The sequence below is a fragment of the Vanellus vanellus genome (genome assembly GCF_965231255.1).
Source record: "Vanellus vanellus genome assembly, chromosome: 1".
NCBI lineage: Eukaryota > Metazoa > Chordata > Aves > Charadriiformes > Charadriidae > Vanellus > Vanellus vanellus.
Genome location: NC_138905.1, coordinates 146,968,926 through 146,982,107, shown reverse-complemented (window position 1 = coordinate 146,982,107; position 13,182 = coordinate 146,968,926). Strand labels below are relative to the sequence as shown.

Here is a 13,182-nt window from a genome sequence, read left to right as displayed (position 1 = left end):
TAACATGAAGAATTAAAGAGAAGTCGCATGTTTTGACACCACTGTAACACTAAATTACCACAGCAGTTCTTTGTCTTCATATGGCATACTTCAGAAATTCACTCCAACACATATTAATGATTTCAATCATTTTTCTTTCAGCATAAAATACGAGCTGACACATCCTATGTATTTTGCTATTTCCTGACCTCAGGGGGATAAGAGGGAAAAGAATCACACAGCGCGAGATAGACATTATTCAACTTACCCACAATTTATGAATAGTGCAGCACCAGAATTACACTGTGACCATGCTTTACTGAAAGGTACAGTCCCTGTTCTTCAGAGCTAGACAGCAGTAGAGCTTTTGCAAGGATTCTGTGGTTTGCTAAAAGCTTTACATTTGGCTTAATTTTTTTAAAATCAGAATAGTCTGAAGTAAAGTTGCATTTCAACAACAACAAAAAAATATCAACCATTCACCATTGACTGAATTTCTTGCATTGTTCTCAGTCTATACACATTTCAAAAATAAATGGTGTTCACTTTCTCCTTAATCAGATGTGGTCATACAGTTCAGTGGGGCACCTGAGGACTTTCTTTTTCACAATTTTTTCTTGCAAAAATAGCTAAACACAACTGTCTCACTATTTTTGGCTCATATGTCATAGAAGATTTTTTTCTAAACATTCACCTGATGAATGCTAAAACCTATGCTAAAATACAAGCTTGAAAAATAGTGAGCGAGGCAAGCCTCCAGATGGGTTGCATGATAAATTATGGTTTTCACAAAGTTACAATTTTTGTCTGTTAAACTGTCTTTTCATTCATTTTATTTTAAATTCTTAGATCTCCCTGATACTGGAAATTATTCTCACAGCCCTTAAGCTTACAATCTAAAGGCCTACAGGCTTTGAATTCAAGGTTTTTCATAATGCAGCATTGTTTAATTTCAGAACCTTACTACTTTTGTAAGCATTGCTGTAAAGTAGAATCAAGAATTGTTTTCTCCGTTTTAACTTCTAATCCTTTCACATGGCACAAAGTTCACTCAAGTCTTTCAAGCAACTAAATAAGTAAACAAAATTTCTTCTGCCTTGGGTTTGGTGTTCAAATTCTTATCAAAGTCATTTTCTTGGTATGTTGCATAAAGATAGAGCAACCACCAATATTACTGGTCAGAGAGTTCCTCCTCCTTCTACAAATATCTCATGTGGAAGCTTACACCATAAGCAGCCTTCAGATAAACAACTTTGCTTTTATCCAGGTTGTAGTCAACATTTTGCCAGCGATGTATGTGTTGGGGGAGGGAGAAAAGGAGATGTGTTTGAAAGTAAAGGAAGACTGCGCTTTTTTTGTAGCAATAATCAAAGCAACCAACTGAACAGACAATTAAGAAACAGAATTTACAACCAATTCACCTGTCATAACTGAGGGCAACTCAATTCCAACCGTAACAAGTTCACTATTAATCTACTTGACATTCAGCAGACATATTAAACAGTGAATTGCCACCATGACAGCCAAAAAGTGAACGAAAAGTCTGAGGTTTAAGTGCTGAAGTATTCAAGCAATTTTATTTTTACAATCCCAAAATTCTATAACCCTAAAAGAAGTATTTCACTTGAACAACAGAAACGAGGAGGAGTGGCTAATATGGCAGAGGGTCATGCTGCTATCCAGAGGGACCTCGATGGGCTGGAGAAATGGGCTGACAGAAACCTTGTGAAGTTCAACAAGGAGAAGTGTGAAGTCCTGCACCTGGAGAGGAACAACACCCTGCACCAATATATGCTGCGGGTAACCCAGCTGGAAAGCAGCTTTGCAGAAAAGAACCTGCAAGTCCCGGTGGACGCCGAGTTGAACATGAGCCATCAACGTGCCCTTGCCACAAAGAAGGTTAATGGGTGTCCTAGGCTGCATTAGGAGTGTTGCCAGCAGGCTGAGGGAGGTGATCCTTTCCCTCTACTCAGCGCTGGTGAGGCCGCACCTAGAACACTGCGTCCAGTTCTGGGTTCCCCAGTACAAGAGTCAGGGACATACTGGAGGGAGTTCAATGAAGGGCCGCAAAGATGATTAAGTGACTGGAGTCTCTCTCCTATGAGGAAAGGTTGAGAGAGCTGGGACTGTTTAGCCTGGAGAGGAGAAGGCTCAGAGGGAAACTCATCAATGTATATAAATACCTGAAGGGAAGGTGTAAAGAAGAGGGAGCCAGGCTCTGCTCAGTGGTGCTCAGTGGCAGGACCAGAGAAAATGGGCACAAACTGAAACACAGGAGGTTCCCTCCGAACATCAGGAAACACTTTTTCACTGTGGGGGTGACCAAGCACTGGCACAGGCTGCCCAGAGAGGTTGTGGCATCTCCATCCTTGGAGACGCTCAAGAGCCATTCAGACATGGTTCTGGGACACTGGTTCTAAGTGGCCATGCTTGAGCAGGGAGGTTGGACCAGATGACCTCCAGAGGTACCTTCCAACCTCAACCATTTGTGATTCCATGAAACTAGCGGCTGAAGATAACAGTAAGTCAACTGCATGGTAGAAAAGTTAAGTATCTGCTTTGACTAAGCAATCCTGCTTTTCTTTCTTTCTGTGGTGTTTTAAGACAATCTTAGCCAGCACAAGTACGTATTACTTTCTTCTCCCACTGATACTTCTTGCATTCAGACACTCGCAAGGAGTCTATAGTGCAAGTGTAAAATCTAAGTCTCAGCCCTGCTCTTTTAACCCAAGCCAAATAAGCAAGGACCTAAGGTACTCCATGCGTTACAGCAGATCACGCTCTTGACGTGGTTTCATAAATTTTCCTGCAGAAAGCATAGAAGCCTCTGTAAAAGTTAACTGGAGCTCAAGAAAAATGATGCCAAGAAAAGAAAATTACACAAAAGGACATGGATTGATTCATGTAAGATTCCTAATCATGTAACTGCACTGGAAATCCAAGACAGTGACTTCATAATCACAAAATGTCAATATGGATTTAAAACATAAGCTACTTAAATAATCTTCATCTCAGAACTGAATTGCCAAGGGGGTGGGGGTGGGAGGGTGGAGAATCTGTTCTTCCATTAAGTTACTTCTGCATTAGCCATTGGCTGTATTTTAAAGACTACATTAAAAAAAAAAAAAAAAACTTTTTCAGTTAAGGAAATCACAGAACAGTAAGTCCTTTCCCAAGTCTCTCTGTTGTTTTTGCTTTTTGTGAATCCATTCAATTGTTGTTTCCTTTTTCATTGTCATCTTCTTCAGTATTTTGCCCTAGCTTCCTTCCTTCCCTGCTGAAGCATGCCCTGAAAGCACTGCTGCTTATCACACCTATGCAAAGCACAGTGAAACATCATTAGATCTAAACATACTGCTCTAAAGCTCCCGTAGCAAAGACAGAAAAGTTCAGCAGCCCCACAATACTTCAACAGTTTAGGAGTTAAACTAGAAACGTCCCCGTAATAACAGTCTACTGGTCTCCCATTTGTTGGAAAAGTTTATTAACAATTAATGGTCATGTGCAAAGAAAAACTATGTAATTCCCTAAAACTTAGAAGATAAATTCTCTTCCAGAACAGTAGTTCTGTTTGAGCCCAAATATTTGCATATTATTAAATTTAATTTCCCTCTAACCTATCACTCCACATAGAGTCCTCATCCCTCCCTCTGGAAATCACTTATTTTGGAGGGACAGCATTACTGCATTTTTAAAATAATTTAAAAAAATCCCTGTTGCAAACTTCACTTCATTTAAAAATGTAGGAGTTCTCATTTGCAGTTTACTCTAAGAACTTCAACATAAGCCCTTCATTTTTTGATCAAGAAAGCAAAACTAAGAAGAAAATTAACAGGAAATCAACAAAACAGAAGAAAGCAACTTTCACTAACTTCTTGCTTTTACTAGTAAAGACATCATTTATTTACATTATCTTCTTACAAGCAAAGACACTGATCTAGATGCTAGAAGAGTGGCATTTTCATAAAAATCAAAATGCCAGCTTTAACTTTGCAGTGAAGGTAAAAAGGTTTCAGACCATTGCAACTCTTACAGGTGGCTGTTTCATTTTAAAGAGCTCACTCTCATCTCTGTGGCAAAAGAGGATGACAGAAATAGCCTGCCAACCACGAACTCAAGGAAAACTGATGAAAATGCATCATATTCCTCTTGTGGACAGTTCTTGCACCTTGACTGTTGCCTAAAGCGTTTTTCCACACTACAAGAAGATTAAAGTCTTTACCTCTAACCCCTGCTATTAAGCACAATAGTTCTCCACAGGATCCACAACAAGCAGACTAATAAACACCATTTAAACACACACATGCTTCCCATTAGCGGACAGCAATTCTAGTTTTTTGTTATTCAGCCATCACTAATTAAAGTTCTCTGCATAACATTCTAAATTTGTAGTACAGTACATCTATTTAATCGGAATTATTTTAAGCACAGTTTGATTCAGCAAACTGGGTATCTAGGTTTAAGTAAACAATTTTAATCTTCCCTTTCATTTGTACATTTTTTATACTTCCCCTTTTAAAAAAAGGGTGTCTTCCTAAGAAACAGCTATTAAAACACAGTCTACCATTACACACAGAATTTCCTATGAATGTGATAGTTTCTACTAGTAATAAACATAAATATGTAAGTGGTTTTAAATGTATTAATTTTAATTTCCAATTTTTTTTTTAGATTTAAGTGATACGCTAAGCTTTCTAGCTACTACATTAAACGTGACCCATGAAAAAGTGACCTGCACTAAAATTCACCTGTTTTATAACTTCATAGGTTTATTTTATTAATGGTGATCTTATACACATACTATTTATATATGTAATATGAGAACATACTATATATTTTACTACTAATGTTACCTCCTATTGAGCTGAACTGTCTTAAATTTTCAGCTGCTATAACAGTTTGTCTTTTTTCAGACAACACAGAATATCTCAATTTTGCTCCACCAGGAAATTTAAGACTTTTAACAAAGCAAATGTTTCAAATCAGTTCAAATTATACTAGCAGCTGTAAATCACACAGTAATAGGTCAACTAATTACAAAGTTAGCAAAAAGACATGGAATAGCTATGGGGTGCATTTGGGTCTTTGTAGAGCATTTTGGCTTCCTATAATAATATTGATTAGTTTCAGATAAATTAATATAACAAAAAAAAATATTGTCAAGATGCAGTTCCATTAACGTTACACACCAGTTAATCCTGCAGGCTAAAGGCTCACTGCTATTACAAAAAGGCTTATGTCTTTGATATTCTCTTAAGAACAGTAATAATATGCTACATCACAGTGGCTTTGTCTCTTAACAGTAACATCCCAAAACTGAACAAGAACATTTAAATTTGGCCTGGATGCTGGAAGTGATGCGCACAGGTGATTAAACACAATCCATGCTAAAATCCACGTGTCATTCTTTTCTTATTGTATTAAAACCACTACATTATAGCCTTATTAATGCACATAATATTATAATATTGTGTATTACGTTATTAATGTAACATCACCTTAAGCTAAAGCAAAAAAGAATCCAATGATTTTCAGAGATTTCAACTGACTTAATCCACAATAACTGCCACAGCCATCAAAGTCTAAAGAGCAAACTCTCTGGCAACAGTGACACAAAAAAAAAAAAAAAAAAGGAAAAGCAAGCAAGTCAGACTTTGGAGACTGCTAGCCCACCAAATGGAACACTGCACTTCCAATTCCAGCTATACTCCCCAAATTTTGCAGCAGCAAAGAACTTAATTTAAAAAAAAAAAAAAAGTTAGTTTTAAAGACTAATCAATCTCTATGTCTCCCAAGGTAAGAATTCCCCCGGTATAATTCTGTTTCTCCAAGGACTTTCACCTACTCATTCTTGGAGTGCTATACAGTGAAAGTTAAAAATCTAGCTGCAAAGTGAAGAGTTTCAGGGTCTAATTCCAAACAATAATTTGTAGTCAGCTTGATTAATTCACACAAATAAGTGTGTCTTTCTTCAAATCTCTTCTAGGTACTATGCTCATCTTTTCAATTCCTGTTGACAGTCTCTTGAACACCAATAAGTCCCTTCTATAGTTAGCCAGTAAAAACATACACAGTAGGAAATCAGCATATTCAGTACACATAGAATTTAAAGGATTAAGGGACAGGATTTATACCTATAAAGAAATTTCGCACACAGCTAGGTCACGCTAGTCAACCAGTAGCTAAAATAGTCAATCATGCAATAGAAAAATTCCCCAGAGCATAAAAACCCTTTACTTGACAGAAGACATCTGCCATTTAATATGTTAAAAAAGAGTAATTCAAGATTCACATGCACATTTTTTAAGATACTGCACACAAACATCCAGATAGAGTTCTATGATGAGGACCTGTGTAATACCAAAAACAGTTAAACTAATAAGAAGGTTATATTATACCCAGGAGGCCTGGCTAGCCTTCAGATTCCAGAGAAGTGATGTTTGCATCCAACAGATCACAAATGATTACTGTTCTCTTCTTTCATTAATCTCATTATTTTGACTACAGCATGATTGGAAGAAAACAAAGGGAGTACCCTGACAATTAGAGTCTAATTTATTATCGCTCATAAAGGACTCTTACTTATAAGAGAGCTTATTCATAGAAATTTGTTACAAATGAAGATTTTTATTGTTAAAAGGAATTATTACAACACATTAACCACCCAATAGTTTCATGAAAGACAAATATTTCATTGCATTTATACACACTCAGCTGAAAATAATCCTTAAAGTTTGGATGGCAACTGAAACCTTCTTGTCAAAAGTTTATATAAATAGAAAAAAGGGATGTAGAAAAAAAGGCACTACAAATGAGAGGCAAAAAATCTGACAAATCACATGAACAGTCACGTTTTTCACCCCATATAATACAGAAGAAAAACAGGCAATGCATAGTCAGCAGCTGTTACATAGATTGCCACTTCTTCAGCTAAAATTTTCCTCTATTCTACAATCGTTGAGGCAACATACTTGTAACCTAGAAGCCAGGTTCCAGGGATCACAAAAGTATTTCTCTATTTCTTCATATACACATCTTCACTGTTTTCTATTACGTTCATTTACCACATTAGCCAAAATACCTAACTTTGGATCAAAACTTTTACTTTGGTATGAATAAAAGATGAAAATAGAACCAATCTAGCCAAATCAAGAGCAAGCCCTGTCATGTCATAGCATTTACATACAAGACCTACTAAATAATGTAACGTCTAAGGCTGTATCTGTCACTTCTGATTCTGATTTAGCTTGTTTTATGTAAAATATTGGAGAAAGGCTGCTTTTCAAACACAACTGCATGGGGAAAAACCCTCACCTAACCACAAGAACAGCCCAGCCTAACTCAACCATTCAGACTATCAGCATGTAATTTTGGGTAAAGTCACTCAGGATACAATTTGTTAAATTTATTATTATTAATCTGTAACAAAGAAATAACACTGTCTGGCCCATCCCAACAAGAATTTCAGAGTTCTGAGCAGGAACTTGGAATGGTTATTCAAAGTAAGGTATCTATATGCAACATCTGGGGGAAGGAAGACAACAGACAAGACAGGGACTGACTCTAATTGCCTATTTCATCTGAAGCAAACGTAACTGACCCAAAGCACTCTACTTCTCTGTACTTTCCGCTTAATTTTCAAACCTGAATTAGGAAAACATGATAGTATCCTCATCCCAGTATCACACAACTTTGATAAATGAACAGATTATCTTCTAAGACAAAAGACAACTTTCACGGAGCACCAGCACATTTCAAAAAAGACCAGTTCCATTTCAACCACACCTTTGACAAAAAAATTAACTCCCTTCAAAACCCACAAAATTTAAAGGAAGCCTATACCCGTTATATAAACAACTACAGTAAAAGCTAATCTGGATTCTTCAAAATATAAATTAGATTTCCATCGCCTTCCACTTCAGTTCTCTTGTGCATTAAAGCTGCTAGCTCATATGCAGGCAAGAAGTTTAGCAGCAGCCTAAATGAACAATTTAGAGTTCTAGCAGTAATGCTACATACTCAGCTATGTGCTTTGACACACTCTGCAAAGAATATATACGTATGTAGTCCAGCTTGTTTCTAAGCAGAAGGGTCTGGACTGACAATACAGACCTATCTGCAGCTCAAAATACGTCAGTGTTTCTTCAAGATCAGTTTTAAATCAGCATACTCAAAAAACCCTATACATCTATCTTAAGAGCAACGCCGTAGTCTTCAGTTTGTCAGACTAAAAGCATCCTTGATCTGCACCTGAAAGGTCACAATACAATACAACTATCTAACTCCTTACCTGTAAGTCTGTCTTCAACCATTTGGAGTCAAACCTAGCTTGAGCAGCCAGACAAAAAGATTCAGAAGACATCTTTCCTTCTCCAGCCTTCTCTCCAGGCTGGCTGAGCAGCCCAACCTGCCATAGAATGAGAAAAATAACGATCTAGCAACATGAAATAAACCACGCAAGCTTATTTTCCTTCAGAAAAGGATGGCTTCCACTTGATCTTTACAAATGTACCGTGAATAAGGACCTCCCGCGTTCGCCACCCCCGAAATTGCACAGGGAGAGGATCCCGTATTAAGGACGCTATCTGAACACGCACCCCCCTTCCCCGAAACCCCGCTTCCCTTCCCTGTGACATTCGTGGAAGGCAGCCTCCCTTCTGCTGCACCGAGCCACATCAGCGGCCTAACGCTGCCCCTCAGACCCATAAGTGGTGCATGAAATAAATAATTGATCGCAGATTACGCAAGCCGCAGGCCAACATAAAGCGATTATCAGGGTCACTCGCACCCCCTCCTCCCCCGCCCCCCCCCCCCCCCCCCCGGCGGCAGCCGAGGCCCGGGAGCTCCCCCTCGCCGCACGACCCTCCCTTCTCCCCGGAGCATCCCCACCCCCCGCGCCCTCACGGCTCGCCTGTCACCCGTTACGGTCACCAGCCGCGGCTCTAACCCACCGCCTCGGCCGGCCCGGGGGGAGAGGGCGGCGGGGCGGGGGCCGCCGGGACCACGGAGGGCTGAGGGGGCGCGGACGGTGAGGGGCGGCAGAAGGCCCCGCCCGGGCAGGGGGCGCTGCACACGGCGCGGGGGGCTGCACCGCCCCGCCCCCCCCCCGCGGCCAGCTCCACGGGGCGGGGGCGGAGGGGACGCTCCCGCTCTCACTCCCCCCGCCGCCTCCTCCCCCTGCGGCCCAGCCTGATGGAAGCCTCGGGGCGCCCGCCAGCCTCCCTCACACTCACCGGCCGGCCGCGACGGCGGCGGCAGCGGCTCCTCGCTTCGCCTCGCTCTACCGCCGCCCGCTCAGCCCCCGGTAATCCTCGCCCCTCCTTCCCTCGTCCTCCCGCCCACCCCCCCTCCCTCCGCCGGCAGAGCCGCTCGCCGGCCCCTCCCTCCCTAGGTCCCGGAGACAGGGGAAACTCGGCCCATTCGCGGCTCGGCCCTCTGTACGCCAGCAAACGTCCGGGCCAATCAGGAGAGGCGGGGAAGGCGGGACTTCCTGTCCGGGAACGGGCCGCAGCGAGGAGGGGGCAGTCGGGTGCGTCGGCCTGAGGGGCGGGAAGGGGCCTCGGATCCTCTTCATGGGTGCGTCTGAAATCAAGTCGATAATAGCAAAAAACAAAGTCTCCTTTTAGGTAGGATGCGGAGATTAAAAAAAAAAAAAAAAAGTGTGTTTGTTTTTTTTTTAAAGTCACTTTAGGGACCATCTGCAAAGTTGGCATCTAAAAAAATAAGCAGCTTTTAAATATTTCATAACGGGGAGGTCAATAACGAGTCGTTCAGAGGCGAACAAAATGGCAGAAACAGGCTGACAGAGTCGAGGCTGGAAACGGGAAGAGGATGCGGCTGGGCAGAAGGGGAGAAGGGTGGTGGGGGTGAGAGGGGGAGCTGGCTGGGGGCAGGCGTAGCTACCCGCTTGCCCAAGTGAGAAGCGGCACGGGCAAATAGTCGTGCTTCAGCATAAGGTTATTGTGGATGGTGAGTATGTAGTATGAAAATGAAAATTAACCAAAAGTAAAATTTTCTCACCCCGCTTAGACTACAGTTCCCCAGCAGCTAAGGAATTAGGAAAGTAGGAGCAAGGCTTGGCAGATGGACCGTCATTGGCTTTGACCAACATGAAGCCGCAGGCTGAATGTCAATGAAATTCTAACAGAACTGAGGGCATTTGCTGGCATTTAAGCAAAGGTACACAACATTTAGTTGCTATTATTTAAGAAGAATTGTGAGAAAACACTGAATTTGATTTCCCTGGGTTCATTTTCAAAGTAACAAGTGCAGCCGTGACCTAACTGCTTAGCCTGCTCACCACAGACCTACCTCTCTTGGATCAAGATACACTAGTCTCTTTAAGTAAAACACTGTACAAAATTTCTGAAGTGCCTGAAAATTTATATAAAAAGATAGAAATACGCAATTTCCTCAAGTTACTCCCTGAAACTTTAAAATAGGAACCTTCAAAAAGAAAAGTAGTTTCCCTTGAAAAGTCTGCCCAAATGCCTACATTTCAAAAAGCTTTAAGTTTAAAGTAAGGGGACTGGAAGTTTTGTTGTGCATATCATGTTGTACCTATTCTGACTGGTCCATGGCTAAGCAAGAGCTACCACACCAGAATGGGAAATATTTTAGTCTCTTCTTGCCTGGTAGACTGGAAATATAAGAAAAAAACACTGGGCACAGCTTGCCTAGAGAAGTTGTAGATGCCCCATCCCTGGAAGTGTTCAAGGCCAGGTTGGAGGGGGCTTTGAGCAACCTGGTCTAGTGGGAGGTGTCCCTGCCCATGGCAGGGGGGTTGGAACTCGATGATCTTCAAGGTACCTTCCAACCCAAACCATTCTGTGATTCCATGAAAATAGTATACTGTCATTCCAAGTAGGAATAACCAGAAGGAGCCCAAACCAGAAGGAATTAGCAAAACTTGGTTAGAAGCACAGTGCCCACTGATTGTGCCTACTGCTTGCTTGATTTGCAAGTCAAATCTAAATGAGATACTTTGCATGTGCAACATTCATTGCCATTTTTTGTTTGGCTTTTCAAGAAGAATAACTTCAGGCAATCTGCATTTATTTCAGAGAGTTTCTTACTTTCATTAAATAGCAAATGGCAATAGCCTTTGGCTGGCACTCTTGATGTGAATAATTTGAAGACTGCATAACTAACTAACTTTTTAGACTTGAATCACTGCCCCAATTAGCAGGTACGCACTCGCTTCAACAAAATTGAAAACCTATTTGGGTGCAGTAACCATGGAAATTCAAAGCTAGAGATACTTTTGAAGAATTCATGGATTATTTTGTGTTTCCATATTTAGATTTCACTTCTGATGAATAATTTTTGTTTGCATTTGAAATGTACTGTAATGTACTGTAATGTTGAGATTGTACGTGGTGCAATCTCAAATGGCATTCTCATTTATAAAAATATGTACCCACATATTTTCCGGAGAGAAAAGTATGTCTGGTACAACCGTATGAATAAGTACTTTGATAACATTATTAAAAATAATTTTATTTTTACAAATAATCAGAAAATTCAAAGACTCTGGAACCTGAAGTTTGTGTCTATACACAGTATTTGCAGTATTAAGTCCATCAATAACTGTTATTCTGATACTATTTAAATAACAGTGGCATGTTGTTTCACTTCAGACTGACCAAGGTAATAAAGGTGATGTATGGGTCTGACAGATTTTGGAAGGCAAGTTCAAGCCAAGCAGTTGAAGTGTTACCACTGCAAGCTTTGTGCTCCACTCTTCTGATGCATTTCCCTCTTAAAGCAGGGTTATGTAATCTTGGGATCAGTTCTCCAGCCATCATCCTTTGTGGCCCAGGGTGCTGAAGTAACCTGCTTAACGCCCAAGAAGATCATTAAGTGGATCTGATGTTCCTGCCTTAGAGACACTGACATCCTCAGGAGCTGTGGGGCAGACTGCTAGTGAGGTGAAAGTAACTTCAGCTCGCTGCTTTCACTGCGAGTCTGCCTCACGCATCTTTCTTGCTTCCTCCAGAGAAATGGCTGAACATGGAAAAATCTAGTTTCTGTGGACAGACACAGTCAATCATTTACATGTATCTGCTTCTAGGCATATGGTCAAATCACTGTCATTACAGATTAAAGCAAAAAGTAAACACATCAGAATGAAAGGCACACTAAAACCAAGGGGTCACATTTTGTGGTCCACCTCTTAGAAGTCCTACAAACAATACAGAGTGCTCTAAAAATGTCTGGCTCTGAGTAGGAGATCTCTCTTTTGTTGTAAACATGGCAGAGAAGCCATACCGGCTTCTACAAGAGAAGAGGCACCGTAGAGATGCAGGATGTAGAGGAAAAGGATGGTGGTGCACGTGGGATCTGTGTAAACCGTGAAGGCTGAAGAATGCAGCGTTGGTAGCGTGAATGGTGCCTTCTCACCTCCAGGCAGCACCAGTTTGTAGCGCTGTCAGGCAGGCTTAAGGAGATGGGGAAGAACAGACACTAATTGCATAAAATAGAACTATTGCAGTAATCTAAAGCAGAACAGGCAGAAGGAAGAGAAGTATCTTTGGACAATCTGGGCAGCACCATGTTTCTTTTTATTTCACTTGTGACAATGGGATCATAAATATTGACAAGATCTGTCCCAAAAATTGAGGCAATTGCATACTTAACTAAATCCAAAACCTTAAGAGCCAGCAAACAGGTGGTGAGAATGAACTTTTTTTAATCAAAAAGTACCAAAAATAAGCAAGTGTATGTATACATAAAGATAGCATCTAGTTCTACCTACAGGCCTTCTAGGTATAAGCATGAAATCATTACTAATTAGTAATTCTTTTAAATGTGTGAGCTCTGGGGAATCTATTCTAGTTATAACAGCAGTGGAATGTGGGGCATTTTTTTCTCTCATTAGTGAATATCAATAATTGTTATGCATGCGAATGGGACACAAAACCATCTCTGTAAGAGCAGTGCCTAACTGTTCACTGCAAGACAATGCCTTTTTTGTTTGTAATTTTTTTCAAGAGCCATTTCTGTTGAGCTCTCCCACAGAGTTTGGAAGCCTTTGTGTATTATTATCCATAAAATGCAAAATCCAGTCCACTCTGGGCTTAAAACAAGTCTCAAAGAATTCCCTGGCTTACTTCTCAGTGATGAAGGCTTTCCTGAAGAAAGTGAAAAATTTCTACAATTAGCCTTTTTTATTTTAATAGTCTCTGAACGGAACTGTTGGTC

General features: G+C 40.8%; 1 protein-coding gene across 1 annotated transcript in view; it reads right to left on the bottom strand.

Moving 5' to 3' along the window:
* HERC2 (HECT and RLD domain containing E3 ubiquitin protein ligase 2) overlaps positions 1-9,298 on the bottom strand; it is a 120,784-nt gene extending 111,486 nt beyond the window's left edge. The window contains exons 1-2 of the mRNA XM_082498302.1: positions 9,213-9,298; positions 8,270-8,386 (exon numbers count right to left, since the gene is read on the bottom strand). Of these exons, the coding sequence (XP_082354428.1) occupies positions 8,270-8,341 (72 nt within the window). The 5' untranslated portion in view covers positions 8,342-8,386; positions 9,213-9,298. The remainder of the gene's footprint in view (positions 1-8,269; positions 8,387-9,212) is intronic.
* Positions 9,299-13,182: the final 3,884 nt, after the last annotated feature.